The sequence below is a fragment of the Littorina saxatilis genome, linkage group LG2 (genome assembly GCF_037325665.1).
Source record: "Littorina saxatilis isolate snail1 linkage group LG2, US_GU_Lsax_2.0, whole genome shotgun sequence".
Classification (NCBI taxonomy): Eukaryota; Metazoa; Mollusca; class Gastropoda; order Littorinimorpha; family Littorinidae; genus Littorina; species Littorina saxatilis.
The window spans coordinates 47619432-47640103 of record NC_090246.1 but is presented as its reverse complement, the minus strand read 5'-3'; the positions used below and the strand labels follow the sequence as shown (position 1 = coordinate 47640103).

Here is a 20672-nt window from a genome sequence, read left to right as displayed (position 1 = left end):
TTTCCTGCATTATTTTTTTTTTTTTTGCAGAGGCCACCAGCGACAGAAACAGACGAAGAGGACGACAAAAAGAAAAAGAATGGCAAGAAAGAGGAGAAGGACAAGAAAAAAGGAAAGCGTGATGAGGGGCGTGAGTGAATATTGTTTTGGTCTCAGAACTAACAGTTGCCTGATCGAGAAGGAAAACAGTTTTGACTCACCTGAGTAATTGATGAGTATTAGGATTCATATGTGTCCGGTTGTATGGCCGTCCGTGGACAAAAAAACGTAAAGGCACAGTAAGCCTCCCGTAAACCATTACTGAGCTCCCCGAGCCTCTACATACAGTGTAAGCATACCCTCATTTGAACGCTCACCGAACGGAAACATCCTGGCTGCTTTCTGTTGAGAGTGAGACATTTTCAAAGAATTTATTTTCGTGGACTATTCGAACGGATAATCAGGCTTATCAGTTTTAGTGCTAGACCTAACTTTCAAAATTCAAATATTAAATTGACAGCACAAACATTCCTAAACCATAAAAGAGTTCTTTTTTCATCAAGACAAGATCAGTACATTTCGAAGTTTTGAAAGTTTCAAAAAAGAACATACCGGTGTAACAGCCCATGTTGACACATGGTCAGTTTTGACCGGGGGGTCATTCTGGGCTAGCTGATTTTGACACATCCCCCCGAAACCTGTTGAGATACATAAATACATACATATATTCAAACATTTCGTCATGTGAAGTCCTAATTTACTTATTCTTGAAGTTTGAAGGGAAGCGTCGCCACTTTTTTGACTCACATGCGAAGCAAAAGTGAGTCTATGTACTCACCCGAGTCGTCCGTCCGTCCGTCCGTCCGGACGTCCGGACGTCCGTCCGTCCGTCCGGAAAACTTTAACGTTGGATATTTCTTGGACACTATTCAGTCTATCAGTACCAAATTTGGCAAGATGGTGTATGATGACAAGGCCCCAAAAAACATACATAGCATCTTGACCTTGCTTCAAGGTCAAGGTCGCAGGGGCCATAAATGTTGCCTAAAAAACAGCTATTTTTCATATTTTTCCCATTTTCTCTGAAGTTTTTGAGATTCAATACCTCACCTATATATGATATATAGGGCAAAGTAAGCCCCATCTTTTGATACCAGTTTGGTTTACCTTGCTTCAAGGTCAAGGTCACAGGAGCTCTTCAAAGTTGGATTGTATACATATTTTGAAGTGACCTTGACCCTGAACTATGGAAGATAACTGTTTCAAACTTAAAAATTATGTGGGGCACATGTTATGCTTTCATCATGAGACACATTCGGTCACATATGATCAAGGTCAAGGTCACTTTGACCCTTATGAAATGTGACCAAAATAAGGTAGTGAACCACTAAAAGTGACCATATCTCATGGTAGAAAGAGCCAATAAGCACCATTGTACTTCCTATGTCTTGAATTAACAGCTTTGTGTTGCATGACCTTGGATGACCTGGTCAAGGTCACATGTATTTTGGTAGGAAAAATGTGTAAAGCATGTGAGTCGTATGGGCTTTGCCCTTCTTGTTTTATTTTGTAGAACAAAATTGTTTATAACGTTATTTTGCGATTTTGTTTTGTTTTGTTTTTGTTTTTTTGTTGGCAATATCATTTTGCAACAAATATTGTCCCACATTTACATTCAATTCGTTTTAAAAGGTCTTAAACTACTTATTCTTGAAGTTTGTATGGGGGGGGGGGGGGGTGTCAAAACTGACTGGCCTAGTCAGTTTTCTCCGAGGGGGGGGGGGGGGAGGGGGGTGTCATTCTGGGCCAGCTGATTTTGACCGGGAATGACACATCCCCCCAAACCTGTTGAGATACATAGATGCATACATATATGCATACATTTCGTCATGTGAAGTCCTAATGTACTTATTCTTGAAGTTTGAAGGGAAGCGTCGAAACTGGGTGGGTTTTTTTTAGAAAAATGTGTTTAACGTTTTTTTTCGATTTTTGTTTTTTGTTTTTTTGTTTTGCAATATCAGTTTACAACAAATATTGTCCACATTTACATTCAATTCGGGGAGGTTAAAACTGACTGGCCTAGTCAGTTTTGACCGGGGGGTCATTCTGGGCTAGCGGATTTTGACGGGGACCCAGAATGACACATTCCCCCAAACCTTAGATAATATATACGTAGTTGTATACATAATATGCATAAATATTGTTTCTAAAGGTCTTAATGTACTCATTCTTAAAGTTTGAAGGGGGGGTCAAAATTGACTAGGGGGGGGGGGGGGGGGGCAAAACTGACTAGCCCAGAATGACTTCCCGGTTAAAATAGGCTGTGTCAAAATAGCCTGCTACACCGGAAACGTGTCACGCAAAACGTCTTTCTCGTAGCAGACGACGGTTCTGCATAGCGCCAGTTGGCAGTTCCTCTGAACGGTCAACCGCCACCGCTCTAGTTCGTGTGTCTCGCAGCCGTTTCGTGTTGCGTTTTAGATCCAGAGGTACACAATAACGTGCTATTGCAGATATTAAGCTTCCATCGAGTCGCATTTAAATCACAAACTGACGACTAAATTGTGAAGAAAAAAAGGAAACTGGATCACACGGGTTCACGATGGCTCAGGGGTAAGATAAACCACGCAAAAATAAATCTTTGAAAAATTGCTCGCTCTCTACGGAGGGCACCTAGGATGTCCTCAAGCGGTGAGTGTTTAAATGAAAGGGTGTGTGTACTGTGTGTAAAAGCCTGACAGTGTCCGTGATGGTTTACGGGAGGCTGACTGTGCCTTTAACGTTGAGGTTATCTCGGAAGTTTTTCAAGCTAGACCTCTGAATCTTTGCACACTCTTAGACTTTGATGATCTCACGCAGTGACCCCAATTTGGTAGACCATCGTCAAATTTGGGGGTTACAGCGGGGTGATGTTCGTTTCATAAAAACTTAACGTTGAGGTTATCTCGGATGTTTTTAAAGCTAGAGCTTTGATACTATGCACACATCTAGGGTTTGATAATCTACCAACTTGACGTAGGGGAAAGGCTCCTAATATGGACCGGCTCCTAATATGGACCACCTCCTGTTCTGACAAACTAACGGCGCTAGAGCGCTCAAAACAATTTCATTCGCTTTATTCACCCTCTCTGGATTAGTTGCACATGTCAAAACAGTTGCAGAAACACAAACCTCAAAACCGTTAGGCTTTTTCGCCTTTTTTCACTTTTGGCAGCGTTCACTCTAAATTTGCCGCCTAAAACGGACTCGTTTCTGTCCACAGCCAAAGCTTTCATAACACAAAAATGGCTATATATGACAGCTAAGACCGTATTTGTTACATTTTAACAGTGGGTACCCCGAGTTTCTACTGCAAACAAAAAATAATAGCAAAACCTCAAAGTATGTGTGAGTCCCCTAATATGGACCACCTTTAACAAATCGAAGAAAATAAAAACTAAAGGCAATTTTAATTAATTCATTAAGAAGCTTGCTGAAAATAACCTATAACTAGCCCTCGAGATTTAAAAACTTCTTCAGTTTCCTGGTGTGCTTCAAATAATGCTCTCATCAACCCGAAACAGCTAAATCTAAAGCATATTTGAATTAGTCTGACTTGCACACTAAGATGTATCATGTTATTTTGAAGTATAGGGGGCTTTTTACAGTGATTCGTGAAGGCCGCTTCACTGGTCCATATTGGGCGCCCAGGCTCCTAATATGGACCATTTGTGATTTTTTCTGTATTTAATTTTTGCTGAAGGTCTATCAAAGCTATTTCACTCTAATTAGGCCTAACGGTTAAACTAAGAGAGAAGGACTACCAACCACAAAATGAAACTTCTTCGCAAGAAAACAAGCTAGTTATCAGCAATAAACAAAAAGTGGTCCATATTAGGGGCCCTTCCCCTAAGTTTGATGGACCCTCGTTAAGTTTGGGGGTCACAGGGGGTCATGTGCGATTCATAATAACTCAACATTGACGTTATCTCGGGCGTTTTTAAAGCTAGAGCTTTGAAACTTTGAACACTTCAAGGGTTTGATAATCTACCGACGTGACCTTAGTTTGGTTGACCCCCGTCACATATTGGGATCACAGCGGGGTCATGTTTGTAAAAACTTTACATTGAGGTTTATTGTGGGAGCAAAAGCCTTCAAATATCAGGAAATTGTAGGTGTTGGTGATCAGCAGACATGACCAACATGTGGCTTGTTTTCATCAAATGTTACAGTCCCAGCATGAAAATGTTTGCTGGAAAAGATTTCACCACTGAAATTATCCACTGAGCTATCAAGGATGTAAGTCTTGACCTCATAAAGCTATGATGTCATTTGTTTGATTTGGTCACAGTCTTGGCTAGGCTCTTGGTTATGACATCATATGTTGTGATATGTCATTGTTTCAGAAATGAGGTCACTCAAGTGTCTGAGTATACATATTTTGTCTGGGCTAGCCAAAATTCAATTTGGGAAAGTAAATGAGTAATACAAATTATTATGATTCTTGTTAAAAACAAAATCTCTTTTTTTTCCTAAAAAAATGTGGTGTATGTTGAGAATGTCAGACGTTTCATTGAGACGTTCTGGATAATCTATTCTGATTTTCCTTTACCCTGTTCGGAGGTTATTCCATCGTACAGATGCACAGCTTTTCACGCAGTTATATTTCGCAGTAGATGTGTTGTCACCACTCAAACAATTGTTAATTCCAAAAAGGTACTTATTTCTTGGTGATACATGTACGAAGATTTAGATCTTCACATTTGCGATGCACTCCTAGAGAGAGAGTTATGCCAGAAATGTAAGAAATGATGAGTGATAGATTTGATATTTTTAGCGCTGTTGTATCAGTGGGAAACAACACAGGAATTTGCACCAATCAGGGTAAGTTTATAGTGTACACACACCCTCTTTCTTCCTCTCTCTTTCTCCTCCTCTATGTTTGTCTCAGTCTCTCTGTCTGTCTGTCTCTCTGTCTTTAAAATACAAATAAAAAATCTCACTCTCTGTATCTCGGTCTGTCTTTTTTCTCTCTAACTCCTTGTCTGTCTCTCTGTCTCTAGATTCTCTCTGGCTGCCTCTCTCTCTCTCTCTCTCTCTCTCTCTCTCTCTCTCTCTCTCTCTCTCTCTCTCTCTCTCTCTCTCTCTCTCTCTCTCTCTGTCACGTTTTAAAGTCAAATGAATGACATAAAACGGTCAATTACTGCTAACTGACTAACCACACCACGATCCACTCTCGCAGTCACACAAATAAGTTAGAAACAACAAAAGTATAAGTTCTAGACGTCTGTTTATATACACTAACTCTCCACCTCCCTCTTCTCGTGAAGCCAATAATGTTTTTACGACCAAGTCGTAACAATAACAATGAAGACAACTGACAAAAGCCAGTTAAAGTTTATGAAATAATAAGAACACGCTGAACCGTGTAAAGTTAGAAAACACTTAGCTGCTCTGTAAAAAGTCTTAGCCTGTACAGGCGTTAACACTCCACGTTGTCACAACTCAAAGTTCGTCATAAAGGGTGAGAAAGATGACAAGGTGGGGGGGGGGGGGCGTTTACGCATGGGTGCACTCAACTCTCAGTGTAGCCAGGGTCCATTCGATGAAACGCAGCGGAGCAGTGGAGCATACGGGTGAAAGTTGGAGCAACACCAGTAACAGCCGTAGAACAGCAACCGTAGAACAAAGGACAGCAACAGTGTAGCCCGTCTTCAACAGCAAACAGGTAGCAGCCAGGTAGCAAACGTCCAGCAACCGTACAGCAACAAGCGGCGCCAACCAGCAACAAGAAGCTGAAACAAGAGCAATTGGTGCAGTGACCATGGCAACAATCCCCCTTTTACCACCTTTAAACATATCTAACTTCCCCCTTCAGCGAGCACGTGGTATCTGCAAGGATAGACTTTTAATAACAACTCGAGACATTTTCTCCGCCTCTCCATGTCTGCAACTGAAAACCCTATACAGATTACAATTTAGCGTTATAATGAGCAAGTTATACGCTATCATGGAGAAACAAAACAGAGTTTACATTTCACAGACATTGACCGGTCACCAGCGTAAAGTAACGGCTAATTACCTCAACAGCTCGTAAAATGTAGCTCTCCCAAGCAAACCGCTTGAATATTTGGCTCCCGCTCGTCAGCGAAAGTATGTAGCCAAATTCCTCCTGTGCTAAGCCTTCTGTGTATTGCACTAACACTAGAAGCCCGTTGTTAGACCTATACCAGTCTTGCAACGCGTTGGAATCCTCCAAAGGCACGTTTCATGATATTGAGGATTGCAGTTTCCCCCTCACACACAATATTCCAAAATAATAAATAGTCAAACAGGGACCAAAAAACAGTTTGCACCAAGAGTTCAACTTTTTATCTATCCAAAACAGTAAAAAAAATTATATGAACATTCGTATTTCCAAGATGATTGGCGTTCCAAGACGCTATATCCTAAAACCCCCAAAACATGCTTTTACAACTTTAGTGCATAATAACTGCCCAAAGGTGCAGTTTAAAGCAACCATTGATAATAATTTTTAACATACTCCTTGAACACATTAAGAAAAATGGTTAACTTGCAAATAAAGGGACAGCATTGATCAGAACAATGGTAAGATAAAGGACGCTACTTATATTTTGTACATTTTTTATCTTTATCGTTTCCTGTAGACCTCAGAAGTTATAGCCAGCTTAAGAAATCATTCTAAAATCGAAAAACAAACATATATACATTTTGTACGCAGAGTAGATTGATATTTGACACAGTCACACAGACATACGTGGGCTATAGGGCAACCCTACCCCCTAAATTTGAAAACGGGGTCAATTTCTTAACTGCATGTATTCAGCAAAACAATCCATAAAAATAAAAAAATCACAAATAATGAACTTATGACTTTAGAAAAGCATTCAAAAATGCATATATACAACGCTTTTTCTTTGTTCCCAATTCAAGGGGGTGTGCTATTCTCAGGTAACACTGTGAACGCTCAAATGAGACTTGATCACATGTCAAAAAAAGTAATCCCCCCTGTTGTTCATGGTTGGTTGGTGGGATTTTTTTTATCTGAGCCATTGGCAAGCATGAAATGTCATCAACATTAGGAAAGACATAGTATCTCTCATTGTCTTTTGCGCGCAAACACTTCACACAAATCTCCTCTCGATCTGGCCCATCGGGGAAATGGGTTGACTTGGGGATGATCACCGCCCTGTATCTCTCCACCTTTCCATCCATGCTGACAAAGTCAGCGGTCACAAAGTCCCAAACTTGAATGTCTCTTTGTGGGACAAAGAACCTGGTTTTCACGACTGGCACCACATGGTTGGCTGACCACGCGGCATCCAGTGGCGTGTTGTGGGTAGACGTCCATTGGACATAAATTGGGAAGGACGTCGCTGGATCATCTGGTTTGCATACTTTGTTCATGTACAACATTTAGTCAAGCTGTCGAACTAACAGAATGAAACTGAACTCACTGCATTTTTACAGCAACAGCGTATACTCGTAGCATCGTCAGTTCACCGCTCGATGCAAAGGCAGTGACATTGACAAGAAGAGCGGGGTAGTAGTTGCGCTGAGAAGGATCGATAGCACGCTTTTCTATCTCTATTCTTTTTAACTTTCTGAGCGTGTTTTTAATCCAAACATATCACATCTATATGTTTTTGGAATCAGGAACCCACAAGGAATAAGATGAAATTGTTTTTAAATCGATTTCGGAAATTTTGTTTTAATAATAATTTTTATATTTTTAATTTTCAGAGCTTGTTTTTAATCCGAATATAACATATTTATATGTTTTTGGAATCAGAAAATGATGAAGAATAAGATGAATGTAAATTTGTATCGTTTTAAAAACAAATTTTTTTTTTTTACAATTTTCAGGTTTTCAATGACCAAAGTTATCAATTAATTTGTAAGCCACCAAATTGAAATGCAATACCGAAGTCCGACCTTCGTCAGAGATTGCTTGGCCAAAATTTCAATCAATTTGATTGAAAAATGAGGGTGTGACACTGCCGCCTCAACTTTTACAAAAAGCCGGATATGACGTCATCAAAGGTATTTATCGAAAAAAATTAAAAAAAATATCCGGGGATATCATTCCCAGGAACTCTCATGTCAAATGTCATAAAGATCGGTCCAGTAGTTTGGTCTGAATCGCTCTACACACACACACATACACACGCACAGACAGACACACACACATACACCACGACCCTCGTCTCGATTCCCCCTCTACGTTAAAACATTATTTTAGTCAAAACTTGACTAAATGTAAAAATAAAAAATAAAAAATAAAAAAATGGGATAGCGGCGAAACGGGATTGCGCCAAAATGGGATGCGATAGTAAGATGACGCTTGGCTTGTGAAATGTCGCCAAAATGGGACGGCGGCAAAACGGGATTGCACGTAAATGGGATATTGCGCGAATTATAAACGAAGGAGTAGACCCTAAGTTTCTCGTACGAGATGTTTACTGGGAGTAAATATTTGGGGAGTAAAAATTTAGTTCCTTGTGGAGTTCTTTTTTCGTACAAGATTTTTACTGGAAGTTTACTCCGGAGTCAATTTTTCGTGGAGTAAAAATTTCGTGTTACACCGGTTCATGACCGTTGTGGTAACGAGCGCACATTGCTGTCTCCATATTGTGTTCCTACGAATCGAAAGTATGATCGCCAAGCCCTTCTGTCATTGAAGGCAACGTTCGATATTTGCGTCTGTCAGCGTCGCCAACGTTCGACAGATTGTACTACTGTTACTCACAAACTTTCAATTTACACAATGAAATGCCAATAACATGCAAACACAACAATGGGAGACGAAGGGAAAACCTACTAGCGATTGAAATTATGCAAACGAACTCACAAATCCCTCACTTTCCGAATGCAAATGCTGCAAATCCGTATGCGCGCGTCGCTGTGCCGAACGTTGGGTTGCCGAACGTTGCTGACAGACGCAACAAAACTTGATCAAAAGGCACTAAAAACGATTAAATGTTTTACTTACTGGGTATCGCATTCCTCTTTTTCTTCCTGCAGACGATATGAAGCGGTTGAAACGTCGTTTCCGATGAAAGGCTCGGTTATTTCCGTTAAAAACGAAGTTTGCCGAACGTGTGATTCCGTCTACAGACACCGGTCGGATCACAACAAAAATGTTCATTCTTTGCGATTTTGTGATACTGTTGATGATACACCTGCTTTCCAGTGAAGAACATCAATAAAATGATGTTCACAAGCAAGAATAACAGACAAAAGCACGCGATGTGTAAAATTAGGCTTTGCTTTGCAAACAAAGCACGTGTTTTTTTTACTGACAGACACTTTCGGTGGCGATTGAAAATTTTTCCAGAAACGGTTTTATGCTCCCATTTGATATTTTTTCCCTATTTTATCTAGTCAGAGACTAACCTTGTGTATTAATTGAATTAATAACCCCATTATCATATGTTTTGTGTGATATTTCGTGTCTGCTTGAATCACACTTTGAGATGGGGTCATGTGACAGAAGGAAATGGTGTCTGTCAGGATTCACACGTTCGCTTCGAAAAACTCGCTCAAATAATTGCTCAAACACAAACATTTTAGCTTTTATTTATTTTTTTGTATTGCAAATACCATACTTACTCATGCCAAGCAGAAAAAATGATGAAAATCAACACAGTAAGCAAGTAATTTCAAGGCAAAGTTTACACACATCAAAGAGTCTGATTACCGTGAAACCTGCCCAAATCTTAGTCACGGAAACACACCAGACCTCTGTCTGCAAAAGCATGTAGAAAAAAGAAAACTAGAAGGACTGGGAAGAAAGACCATGTGATCTCCCTGACCAATCAGCAGTCGCCTATCCCAGGACAAGTGATCTCCCTGACCAATCACTGGTCGCCTACCATACAACCGTATAGCATGCTTAAAACACGTGTTCTAAACCGTGAGCGAAGATCATAGAGTGAGCGAGTTTTCGCGAGGAACAGGGTTGAGCTACGGTAGGGTCACTGCGCATGTCTGGTTTTTTTCTTCGCGGAAACGCTGTTGGGTTGTGTCCAGTCGCGTCCCTTGCAACAAGATGGCGACAAGCGCGTTACGGATTTACTGTTGTGGAGAGTTGATGGACGACGATGATGAACAAGCAGTACTGTTTTATTGTTGATGTGAATGTAATGCCAAAACATCGAACTATCGATTCGAACGTCAATGAAGAAGTGAGCGTGAAAATCGAGCGCAAAACAGCCGGGTAAAAGTTCAGGGCGCTAAAGTACATTTGAGCCGAAATCGCACCCAAACTCCTGTTGACCTCATTTCTTCCCAAAATAAACATCACTGCTAAAATAAAATGCATTAAAACCAAGACAGTATCCAACCCAGTATCCTTAATTTTTGAAAGGCTAAGTGATTTACAACAAATGTCTTCTCACAATCCGTAACTTTGTCAAAAAATATTTGCAGAAGTTTCTCACCTCGCCTTGGCAGCCATCTTGGAACTGGAGAGACCCTACGCAGGAAGCAAGGTTGAAAGTTGGTTAACCGGTGACGTCACTCCAGTCGTACCGGACCGAGTTTTTGCGACCTCCGGTTCGACTCGAGTCACCTTAGTTGACGCTAAAACTCGCTCAGTAGAACAGACTCGAGCTTGAGAGAGGTCGCATTTGTCAACTTGCTCTCACATCGAATCACATCGCTCACATTTCTACGTGTCTTGTGCCTTGTGTCTGTGCGGTGTTGTGCTGGGTGAGCGGTCTGCCTTACATTGCTTGCTTCTCTACTGCGTTTATTCTGCTTAGGTTGCTTCGTCTTGTTTTGCTCTCACGCCACAAACGCTCAACGCTTCGTGCTTACACCTGACTTTTAACTACCTGATTTTACTACTTGGCCTGCTACGGTTTGTGCTTTTCACTTTGCCTTTTTGGCCGCTGTTTGCTTATGTTTATGCTTGGGCTCTTTGTTTGCTTTGTTCCGCTCAACGCTCCGGTGACTTTCTTTCGACCTTAACCGGGGGCTTGATTTAACTCTGGTCACTTTTATTTCCGCGCCTCGTTGCTGAGGCCCTTTTATTGACTCACATGCGAAGCAAAAGTGAGTCTATGTACTCACCCGAGTCGTCCGTCCGTCCGTCCGTCCGTCCGGACGTCCGTCCGTCCGTCCGTCCGTCCGTCCGGACGTCCGTCCGGAAAACTTTAACGTTGGATATTTCTTGGACACTATTCAGTCTATCAGTACCAAATTTGGCAAGATGGTGTATGATGACAAGGCCCCAAAAAACATACATAGCATCTTGACCTTGCTTCAAGGTCAAGGTCGCAGGGGCCATAAATGTTGCCTAAAAAACAGCTATTTTTCACATTTTTCACATTTTCTCTGAAGTTTTTGAGATTGAATACCTCACCTATATATGATATATAGGGCAAAGTAAGCCCCATCTTTTGATACCAGTTTGGTTTACCTTGCTTCAAGGTCAAGGTCACAGGAGCTCTTCAAAGTTGGATTGTATACATATTTTGAAGTGACCTTGACCCTGAACTATGGAAGATAACTGTTTCAAACTTAAAAATTATGTGGGGCACATGTTATGCTTTCATCATGAGACACATTTGGTCACATATGATCAAGGTCAAGGTCACTTTGACCCTTATGAAATGTGACCAAAATAAGGTAGTGAACCACTAAAAGTGACCATATCTCATGGTAGAAAGAGCCAATAAGCACCATTGTACTTCCTATGTCTTGAATTAACAGCTTTGTGTTGCATGACCTTGGATGACCTTGACCTTGGGTCAAGGTCACATGTATTTTGGTAGGAAAAATGTGTAAAGCATGTGAGTCGTATGGGCTTTGCCCTTCTTGTTTCTTTTATTCCTATGCCCAGTGGTAAGCATAGCCCTAGATGCTGATTTTTTTTTCTTAGACCACCTGTGCTCGTTGGTTTCTTACTGTTTCTTCGTTGTTGTTAATTTTTGACTCACATGCGAAGCAAAAGTGAGTCTATGTACTCACCCGAGTCGTCCGTCCGTCCGTCCGTCCGTCCGGACGTCCGTCCGTCCGGCCGTCCGGAAAACTTTAACGTTGGATATTTCTTGGACACTATTCAGTCTATCAGTACCAAATTTGGCAAGATGGTGTATGATGACAAGGCCCCCAAAAACATACTTAGCATCTTGACCTTGCTTCAAGGTCAAGGTCGCAGGGGCCATAAATGTTGCCTAAAAAACAGCTATTTTTCACATTTTTCCCATTTTCTCTGAAGTTTTTGAGATTGAATACCTCACCTATATATGATATATAGGGCAAAGTAAGCCCCATCTTTTGATACCAGTTTGGTTTACCTTGCTTCAAGGTCAAGGTCACAGGAGCTCTTCAAAGTTGGATTGTATACATATTTTGAAGTGACCTTGACCCTGAACTATGGAAGATAACTGTTTCAAACTTAAAAATTATGTGGGGCACATGTTATGCTTTCATCATGAGACACATTTGGTCACATATGATCAAGGTCAAGGTCACTTTGACCCTAATGAAATGTGACCAAAATAAGGTAGTGAACCACTAAAAGTGACCATATCTCATGGTAGAAAGAGCCAATAAGCACCATTGTACTTCCTATGTCTTGAATTAACAGCTTTGTGTTGCATGACCTTGACCTTGGGTCAAGGTCACATGTATTTTGGTAGGAAAAATGTGTAAAGCATGTGAGTCGTATGGGCTTTGCCCTTCTTGTTATTTCTTTTAAGTCGTGAGCTGTCCTAACTCTGCTTTTACCGTGCCTTTTAGTCCCGAGTTGCTAAACCGGTTTTTTATTTTTTTAAATTTTTTTTTAGCCATCGTGCTTTTGCAGGCAAAGAGATAGCCCTGGTGCTTTAGCCAACAAACAAATAGCCCTGGTGCTGTACTGGCCGATATATTTTTACAAACAGTTGCACTCATCAGTGCACACTCTCACGCTCATTGCTACTGACTGCCTTGTGAGTGTCCTGAATGAATGAGTGGGAGGATAGTGTCTTTAGCTGTAGCTATTTAGCAGACCTACCCCTGAATTCCTCCGGATTGAGAGAGGAGGAGTGGAGCCTGAGCGCCCACCTCCCTCCCCCGCCCAACTTGTCCAACATGCCAAACCTTACTGATACCAGTCTAGAGACTGATGAGGACGGGTCTGTGCCCCCTGGGGGCTCAGAGTCGGCTGCCCAAAAACTGAAAAACAAATTACTCCAGAACAAACTCGAAATACTCAGGGTTTCCCCGTCGGCCAGCTGTTCGGGGGTGGGGTCCCCCTGTAAGAGGCCACATTCCCGATCAATGTCTACCGATTCAGGAGATGAGATCACCCAAGAAAATACTGTAGATGAAGAAGAAAAGAAGGACGAGTACGTTCTTGTCAAAAACAGAAAAAAATCCAAGAAAAGGAAAACCACCCTTGTCCAAAATCTACCAGCACAGTCTGAAACGGCCGGGACAGAGGTACCTGTCGTTGACGCTATAAAAGAGAAAATCCCAACTTCAGAAGATAACCCTCCCCTCAAAAAACAAAAACAAAACCCAAGAACCTTGACAAGTACAAAAAAACTTTGTTCCCAGAAACATCCCCCCCCCCCCACACCAGTCTTTCTCGAGTATCCAGTGATATGCGAGGATCTTAAAAAAGGCCCTGCCACACTTCACGGCCTGGATCTAAACAGGCTAAAAACCTTCACACTAGCAGTGGGACCCATCCTATCAGTGCGCAAACTCCCTGGAGGAAGCGTGCTGGTGGGGTGCGTCACACATGCCCAACAAAAAAAACTCCTGTCTCTGACAGAAATAGGGAGCATTGAGATCAAAACCTTTACCCCAGAGGTGACAACAGGGGGAGTTATAAAAAGAGTCCCCTTGTTCCACTCGGACGAGGACCTCACAGAAATGACCATTACTGTGCGGATTCGGACTGATGGAGGGGGCCTGGTCGAAAAAGGCGGGACCGCCGTCCGACAGATCCGCAGACTAAGAACAAAAGAGGGTAAGGCCTCAGAGGCCGTGCGGATTACATTTAGGGCCGCGGTCCTGCCGGAGAGTGTGGTGCTGGAGGGGGAGGTTTATGGGGTGGAGGCCTTCGCCTGCCCGGTACGGCGCTGCACCTTCTGTCAGAAACTGGGTCACCTTAAGTTTCACTGCAGAGCAAAGAAACCAACGTGCGGCAGGTGTAGCACCTACGGCCACGACGGAAACGGCTGCGACAAAGAAAGATCATGTGTAAACTGCAAAGAGGGTCACTCTTCCTCCTATCAAGGGTGCAAAGAATACAGATTGCGCATGCGGGCAAACAAAATCCGCTCGGCCACCTACATACCATATTCAGAGGCCATGCACCGAGCCCGAATCGAAGTAACACAAGACAAAGACAAGTCGCGTAAGGCGAAAATACAACATTTAGTCAAGTAGCTGTCGAACTCACAGAATGAAACTGAACGCAATGCCATTTTTCAGCAAGACCGTATACTCGTAGCATCGTCAGTCCACCGCTCATGGCAAAGGCAGTGAAATTGACAAGAAGAGCGGGGTAGTAGTTGCGCTAAGAAAGATAGCACGCTTTTCTGTACCTCTCTTTGTTTTAACTTTCTGAGCGTGTTTTTAATCCAAACATATCATATCGATATGTTTTTGGAATCAGGAACCGACAAGGAATAAGATGAAAGTGTTTTTAAATTGATTTCGACAATTTAATTTTGATAATAATTTTTATATATTTAATTTTCAGAGCTTGTTTTTAATCCAAACATAACATATTTATATGTTTTTGGAATCAGAAAATGATGGAGAATAAGATGAACGTAAATTGGGATCGTTTTATAAATTTTTATTTTTTTTTACAATTTTCAGATTTTTAATGACCAAAGTCATTAATTAATTTTTAAGCCACCAAGCTGAAATGCAATACCGAAGTCCGGGCTTCGTCGAAGATTACTTGACCAAAATGTCAACCAATTTGGTTGAAAAATGAGGGCGTGACAGTGCCGCCTCAACTTTCACGAAAAGCCGGATATGACGTCATCAAAGACATTTATCAAAAAAATGAAAAAAACGTTCGGGGATTTCATACCCAGGAACTCTCATGTCAAATTTCATAAAGATCGGTCCAGTAGTTTAGTCTGAATCGCTCTACACACACACACAGACAGACAAACACACGTACACCACGACCCTCGTCTCGACTTGACTAAATGTAAACAAGTCGCGTAAGGCGAAAATACAATATTTAGTCAAGTAGCTGTCGAACTCACAGAATGAAACTGAACGCAATGCAACGCAGCAAGACCGTATACTCGTGGTCCACCGCTCACGGCATAGGCAGTGAAATTGACAAGAAGAGCGGGGTAGTGGTTACGCTATGCTGCATAGCACGCTTTTCTGTACCTCTCTTCGTTTTAACTTTCTGAGCGTGTTTTTAATCCAAACATATCATATCTATATATTTTTGGAATCAGGAACCGACAAGGAATAAGATGAAAGTGTTTTTAAATTGATTTCGAAAAAAAAAATTTGATAATAATTTTTATATATTTAATTTTCAGAGCTTGTTTTTAATCCGAATATAACATATTTATATGTTTTTGGAATCAGCAAATGATGGAGAATAAGATAAACGTAAATTGGGATCGTTTTATAAATTTTTATTTTTTTTTACAATTTTCAGATTTTTAATGACCAAAGTCATTAATTAATTTTTAAGCCTCCACGCTGAAATGCAATACCGAACCCCGGGCTTCGTCGAAGAGTACTTGACCAAAATTTCAACCAATTTGGTTGAAAAATGAGGGCGTGACAGTGCCGCCTCAACTTTCACGAAAAGCCGGATATGACGTCATCAAAGACATTTATCAAAAAAATGAAAAAAACGTTCGGGGATTTCATACCCAGGAACTCTCATGTCAAATTTCATAAAGATCGGTCCAGTAGTTTAGTCTGAATCGCTCTACACACACACACAGACAGACAGACGCACATACACCACGACCCTCGTTTCGATTCCCCCTCGATGTTAAAATATTTAGTCAAAACTTGACTAAATATAAAAACGTAACAAACACACAACAGAGACAGGCCCTGCTGAGCGACGCGACGGGTTCTGGCGCGCGCAGCCGGCGAGGCTTACCTCCACTCCACAGCCCGGCTATGCTAAAGCGGCTGTGCGTGGCAGAGACGCTGTGCGTGATGCAGCAAACATACCCCCCACCTCCACCATTAAGAAACACCCCGTCCCTGCTCTCCGCAAAAACCAGTTGGGTAAACAAAAGCATAACCCTCCCCCCGAAGAGCTAGACTTGAACGAGGGACAAACCGAACCAAAAACCATTAACCCAGACGAAATGATCAACAAAATATTTTCAAAAGTTATGACCAAAGTGCAAGAAGGCATGATCGAATCAACAAAGGCAAAGGCAGCCCAACGAGAGGCAGAGAAAGAGTTAGCCGATATAAAAATCCAGACTAAAAAAGTCACCCCCCCCCCCCCCCCCCCCCCCACACAGAACAAACACCGCTCTTGGATTTCGTGGAACACGCTCTGGTCGGCATGGTCGAGGCCAGACAAAAACAGCCTCGGGTCACTAATAGACACACTAGTAGGCATGTTTAATACCATCACTAACACCAGCCTAGGCCCCATCTCACCCAGCGATACCATGCTGGCCCTGGGATCTCTGGCAGGATCAAAAGACCTTACTGCTAAAGAAATCCACCAACTAAAATTAACCCTTTAATGGAGAGAAGAGACAGATTAACGTCCACCTGTTTGTCTTTCCTGTTTCTTTTTTCCGTCGCAATGGCGTCAAATAATACAACCCCAGCCCAGTTAGGCAACAACAATAGACTAAAAATTCTACAGTGGAACTGCAGATCTATTAACACTAATATAGCACAACTGCTGAACTTTTTAAAAGAACAAAAGAGTGACATCCTGCTTTTGCAATCACTTCATGTTCCCTTCTCCAAACTGCCAGAGATCCCAGGGTTCTTTTTCCCACCCATAGTCGACTTGACCGATAGGAAAAACACCCAGGTAGCAACATACGTTAAAACAGGCCTACAATTCTCAGCGCTAACCTCCCCTGTAACAGCAAGCGAACATAGTTATTCCTGCCTAATTCAGGTGAATGTCCCAACACTAAAAAAGTTAAACATTTTAAATATATACTACCCCCGGGGCTGCCCTCACGAAAACACCTCGGCCTGGCTAAAGGACTTAACAAACGACACCTGTCACTGGGTGATCGCCGGAGACTTTAACGAACACAGCAGACTCTGGCAGCCTAGTGAAACCAGACCCCACTATTTTTACTGTAAACTGGAAGACAACATAACTAACTCCGAATCATGTATTCTAAATGATGGCAGTGTCACAAGACTGGCTCAAAATAAAGACCAACGCAGCTCTGCCTTTGACTTAACATTAACCAGCCCTGAACTACTACCACTCTCCGAGTGGACTACTTTCCCAGACACCCTGGGCTCTGATCACCTCCCTATTCTCCTCACCATTTTTAACGGCGGAACCGAATCCGAAGAACCTATCTTAAACAGCGCTTTTAATTATAAGAAAGCAGACTGGGCTCTCTTTAACTCACAGATAACTACTGTTGATCTGAACGACGTCTTTTCTGAGGACATTGAAACGTTTTATTCTAACCTCAGAGAAACGGTGTTAGACGCCAACTACAAGAAAGAGTAATAAACCAAAACTGTTTAAAGGCCACGATTGGTGGAACGAAGATTGTGATAAGGCAACAAAGTTAAAGCGATACTACACATCGCTATATAAAAAAAAGAGACAATTATAAACTGGGATCTAATGAAAGAGCCATAAGTAAACAGTAATAAAATCCTAGCCCAGGCAAAGAAAGATCACTGGGAAAAGTACATCTTAACCTCAGTACAAGATCCTAAAGATATAGGCAACGTTTGGAGCAAAGTAAAAAAGATGCAAAATAAATATAAAGTCCCAGAACGACCACTCATTGTAAATAACACTCTCACAAAGAATAATAAAGAAAAGGCAAATGCGCTGGCAGAGGTCTTTGCAAAGGCCAGCCAGTCCAAATACTTACCTGATGAAAGACTAAAGTTTCGTACGGACGCTGAAAAACTCTTTCCGAAATTAAATGAAAATAATGAGAATGTCATCAACAGCGCCCTAGTGGATCAAAAAAGTAAAGAAAGCAACGGGAGCTGACCCCATTTCATATGCACTGATCCGTCACTTCCCACCCTCATTCTTAAATGTCTTACTACGACTCTATAATGACTGCTGGGAGAAACAGCAAATACCTATGGCTTGGAAAGAAGCCCAAGTGATTGGCATTCCAAAACCTAATAAACCAAAATCCCTACCCGACAGTTATCGGCCTATAGCCCTCACCCCACACCTGGGCAAGATCTACGAACGACTGGTGAAAGACAGACTTGACTTTTACCTGGAAAAAAATAACCTCATACCAACGTGCCAGGCGGGATTTCGTAAAAACCGCTCGTGCCAAGACCACATTGTAAACGTTGTAGAACGTATTAAAAAAACATTAGCCCACCAGAAAGACACTCTCCTAGGCACCTTTTACGACGTAAAAAAAGCTTTTGACACCGTGTGGCACGCAAAATTATTAAATAAACTACAACACCTGGGTATCACAGGCCGTATCCTGCATTTTATCAAAACTTTTATTTCAAACAGAACCCTTAACGTTAAAGTGGGCTCAGCCATCTCTGAGAAACATGTCTTAGACATGGGCGTGCCCCAGGGCTCAATTGCCGACACTTTTTTCTATCATGTTATATGACATAAATACAGTAAATGTGGGCGGGGCTACCGTTCTGCTCTATGCAGACGACCTCGCACTGCTAGACTCTAAAAGACCGTGTAAACAAGGAAAAACTGGTGTTGATATGACGTCCTATCAGAGTGCAGTCAACAACCTGTGTCAGTATATGGTAGAGAACGGCTTCGAACTCTCACCAGAGAAAACAGTGTTCATGGTAGTATCCAGAAAGACGGTCTTTAAAAAGATATGTTCTATTACAATAAATAACCAAAACATAAAACCCAGCACAACGGTAAAATTCCTAGGGGTAACCATCCACGACAAACTAACATGGACCCCCCACATCAACAACCTAATACAAAAAGCCTCAAAGGCAATAAATGTAATCAGATTCCTCAAAAATAAACCGTGGGCAAACAGCCAAAAAAGTCTAAGAAGTCTAAGAATGATAAAGCCTTGTCCGCTCGCGTCTCGAATACAGACAAGAATCCTTTTTTTGCCGCATCTAAAAACACACTGAAAAAACTGCAAACTACAGAAGTAAAGGCCTTAAAAATAGCGCTAGACATCCCAAGCTGGGCCTCTGTAAAAGCCACCTACAGAGAAGTGGGTTGGCTCCCCCTCGATGAGGAACGCCTACTGCAAACTACCCAATATTTTATAAGACAACAAAGAGCCCCTAACAGTGTAACTCAGACCATAAACGACCCATTCATTTTTTATAAAACCAAAGCTTATACAAATTTATACACCCCCAAACCCTTCCCATCAAGCATTATGCAGAAAACCTACTCAACAACCTAAACGAGCAGATTAAAGACATAGAAATTATCCAGGCCCCCAAATACCCTCCTCCCGCAGTGGGGCACTGCGGTTATGAAATTAAAAGCCCCTCCTGTTTTTGGAACCGCAGGAGCTTTCTAGTTTGCTGTTAGGTAGATTTTTGGTTCCTCTTTCCTGTCATGCTCTCTTTTTCTTCATGAATTCTTTTCTTTTTTCTGCCTTCTTGCTCATTCACCTGTATTTTTTCCAAAAATCTCTTCTCTTGCCGCTTGTCTCGCGATTCATGTATAGTTTAATCTGTTAGTGTTCTGATGTAAGTCCAGCAGTAGATAGGTTAAGCCTATTTTAACATACTGGAAACTGGTAATCTTCCAGTAGGTATTAATTTAGTTTTACTAAAGCCTGCTGGGACACAAGTAATGGGTTAGTGCATTTGTAAACAGGAATCGCTTGACAAGTGGCCCCCTTCATCCCCCCCTTCCTCGTCCTGATATGGCTCTGCGTAGTCGGCTGGACGTTAAGCAACAAATAAACAAACAAACAAACAAAAAATACCCTCCGTGGTTATTGGAACCCCCAAACATTACCTCCAAGAGTAAACACAATTTAAAGAAGAAAGATCACCTGCTGTTTCTAGCCACACTGGCAAAAGAAAAATTAAACAGAGATTACAGCCACTATTTAAAAATATACACAGACGGCTCGAAGTTGCCGGATGGGAGTGTGGGCTGTGCCTTTGTGATCCCAGAACTTAAAATCGAAAAGCGTTTTAAACTAAACAAAGGCATCTCAATCTTCTCAGCAGAAATGTATGCTATTCTCATGGCAGTTTCATTTATCAATGATAGGCGTGGTAATCTGCACTGACTCTAAATCCTCCCTAGAAGCCCTGGAAAATGGGACCAAAAATAGAGCAAATATGCAACAAGAGATTTTATTCCTATGTCACCAAGTTATTTCACAGGGCACAGCCCTAGACTTGATGTGGATACCCTCGCATACTAATTTAAGAGGCAACGACCTAGCAGATACCGCAGCTAAAAAGGCAGCCCTTTCTACCAATACAGAAATTAACATAGGCTTTTCCATTTCAGAGTACTACAGCTTTGTAAACTCACTTTTGTATACCAGACTTAAATGTAAATATAA

The 20672-nt window shown here is 41.7% G+C and overlaps 1 protein-coding gene across 1 annotated transcript in view; it reads left to right on the top strand.

The window, feature by feature from the left end:
• LOC138953233 (uncharacterized) overlaps window positions 1-20672 on the top strand; it is a 134687-nt gene that overhangs the window by 80480 nt on the left and 33535 nt on the right. Inside the window, exons 32-33 of the mRNA XM_070325035.1 lie at window positions 31-130; window positions 4796-4842. Of these exons, the coding sequence (XP_070181136.1) occupies window positions 31-130; window positions 4796-4842 (147 nt within the window). The remainder of the gene's footprint in view (window positions 1-30; window positions 131-4795; window positions 4843-20672) is intronic.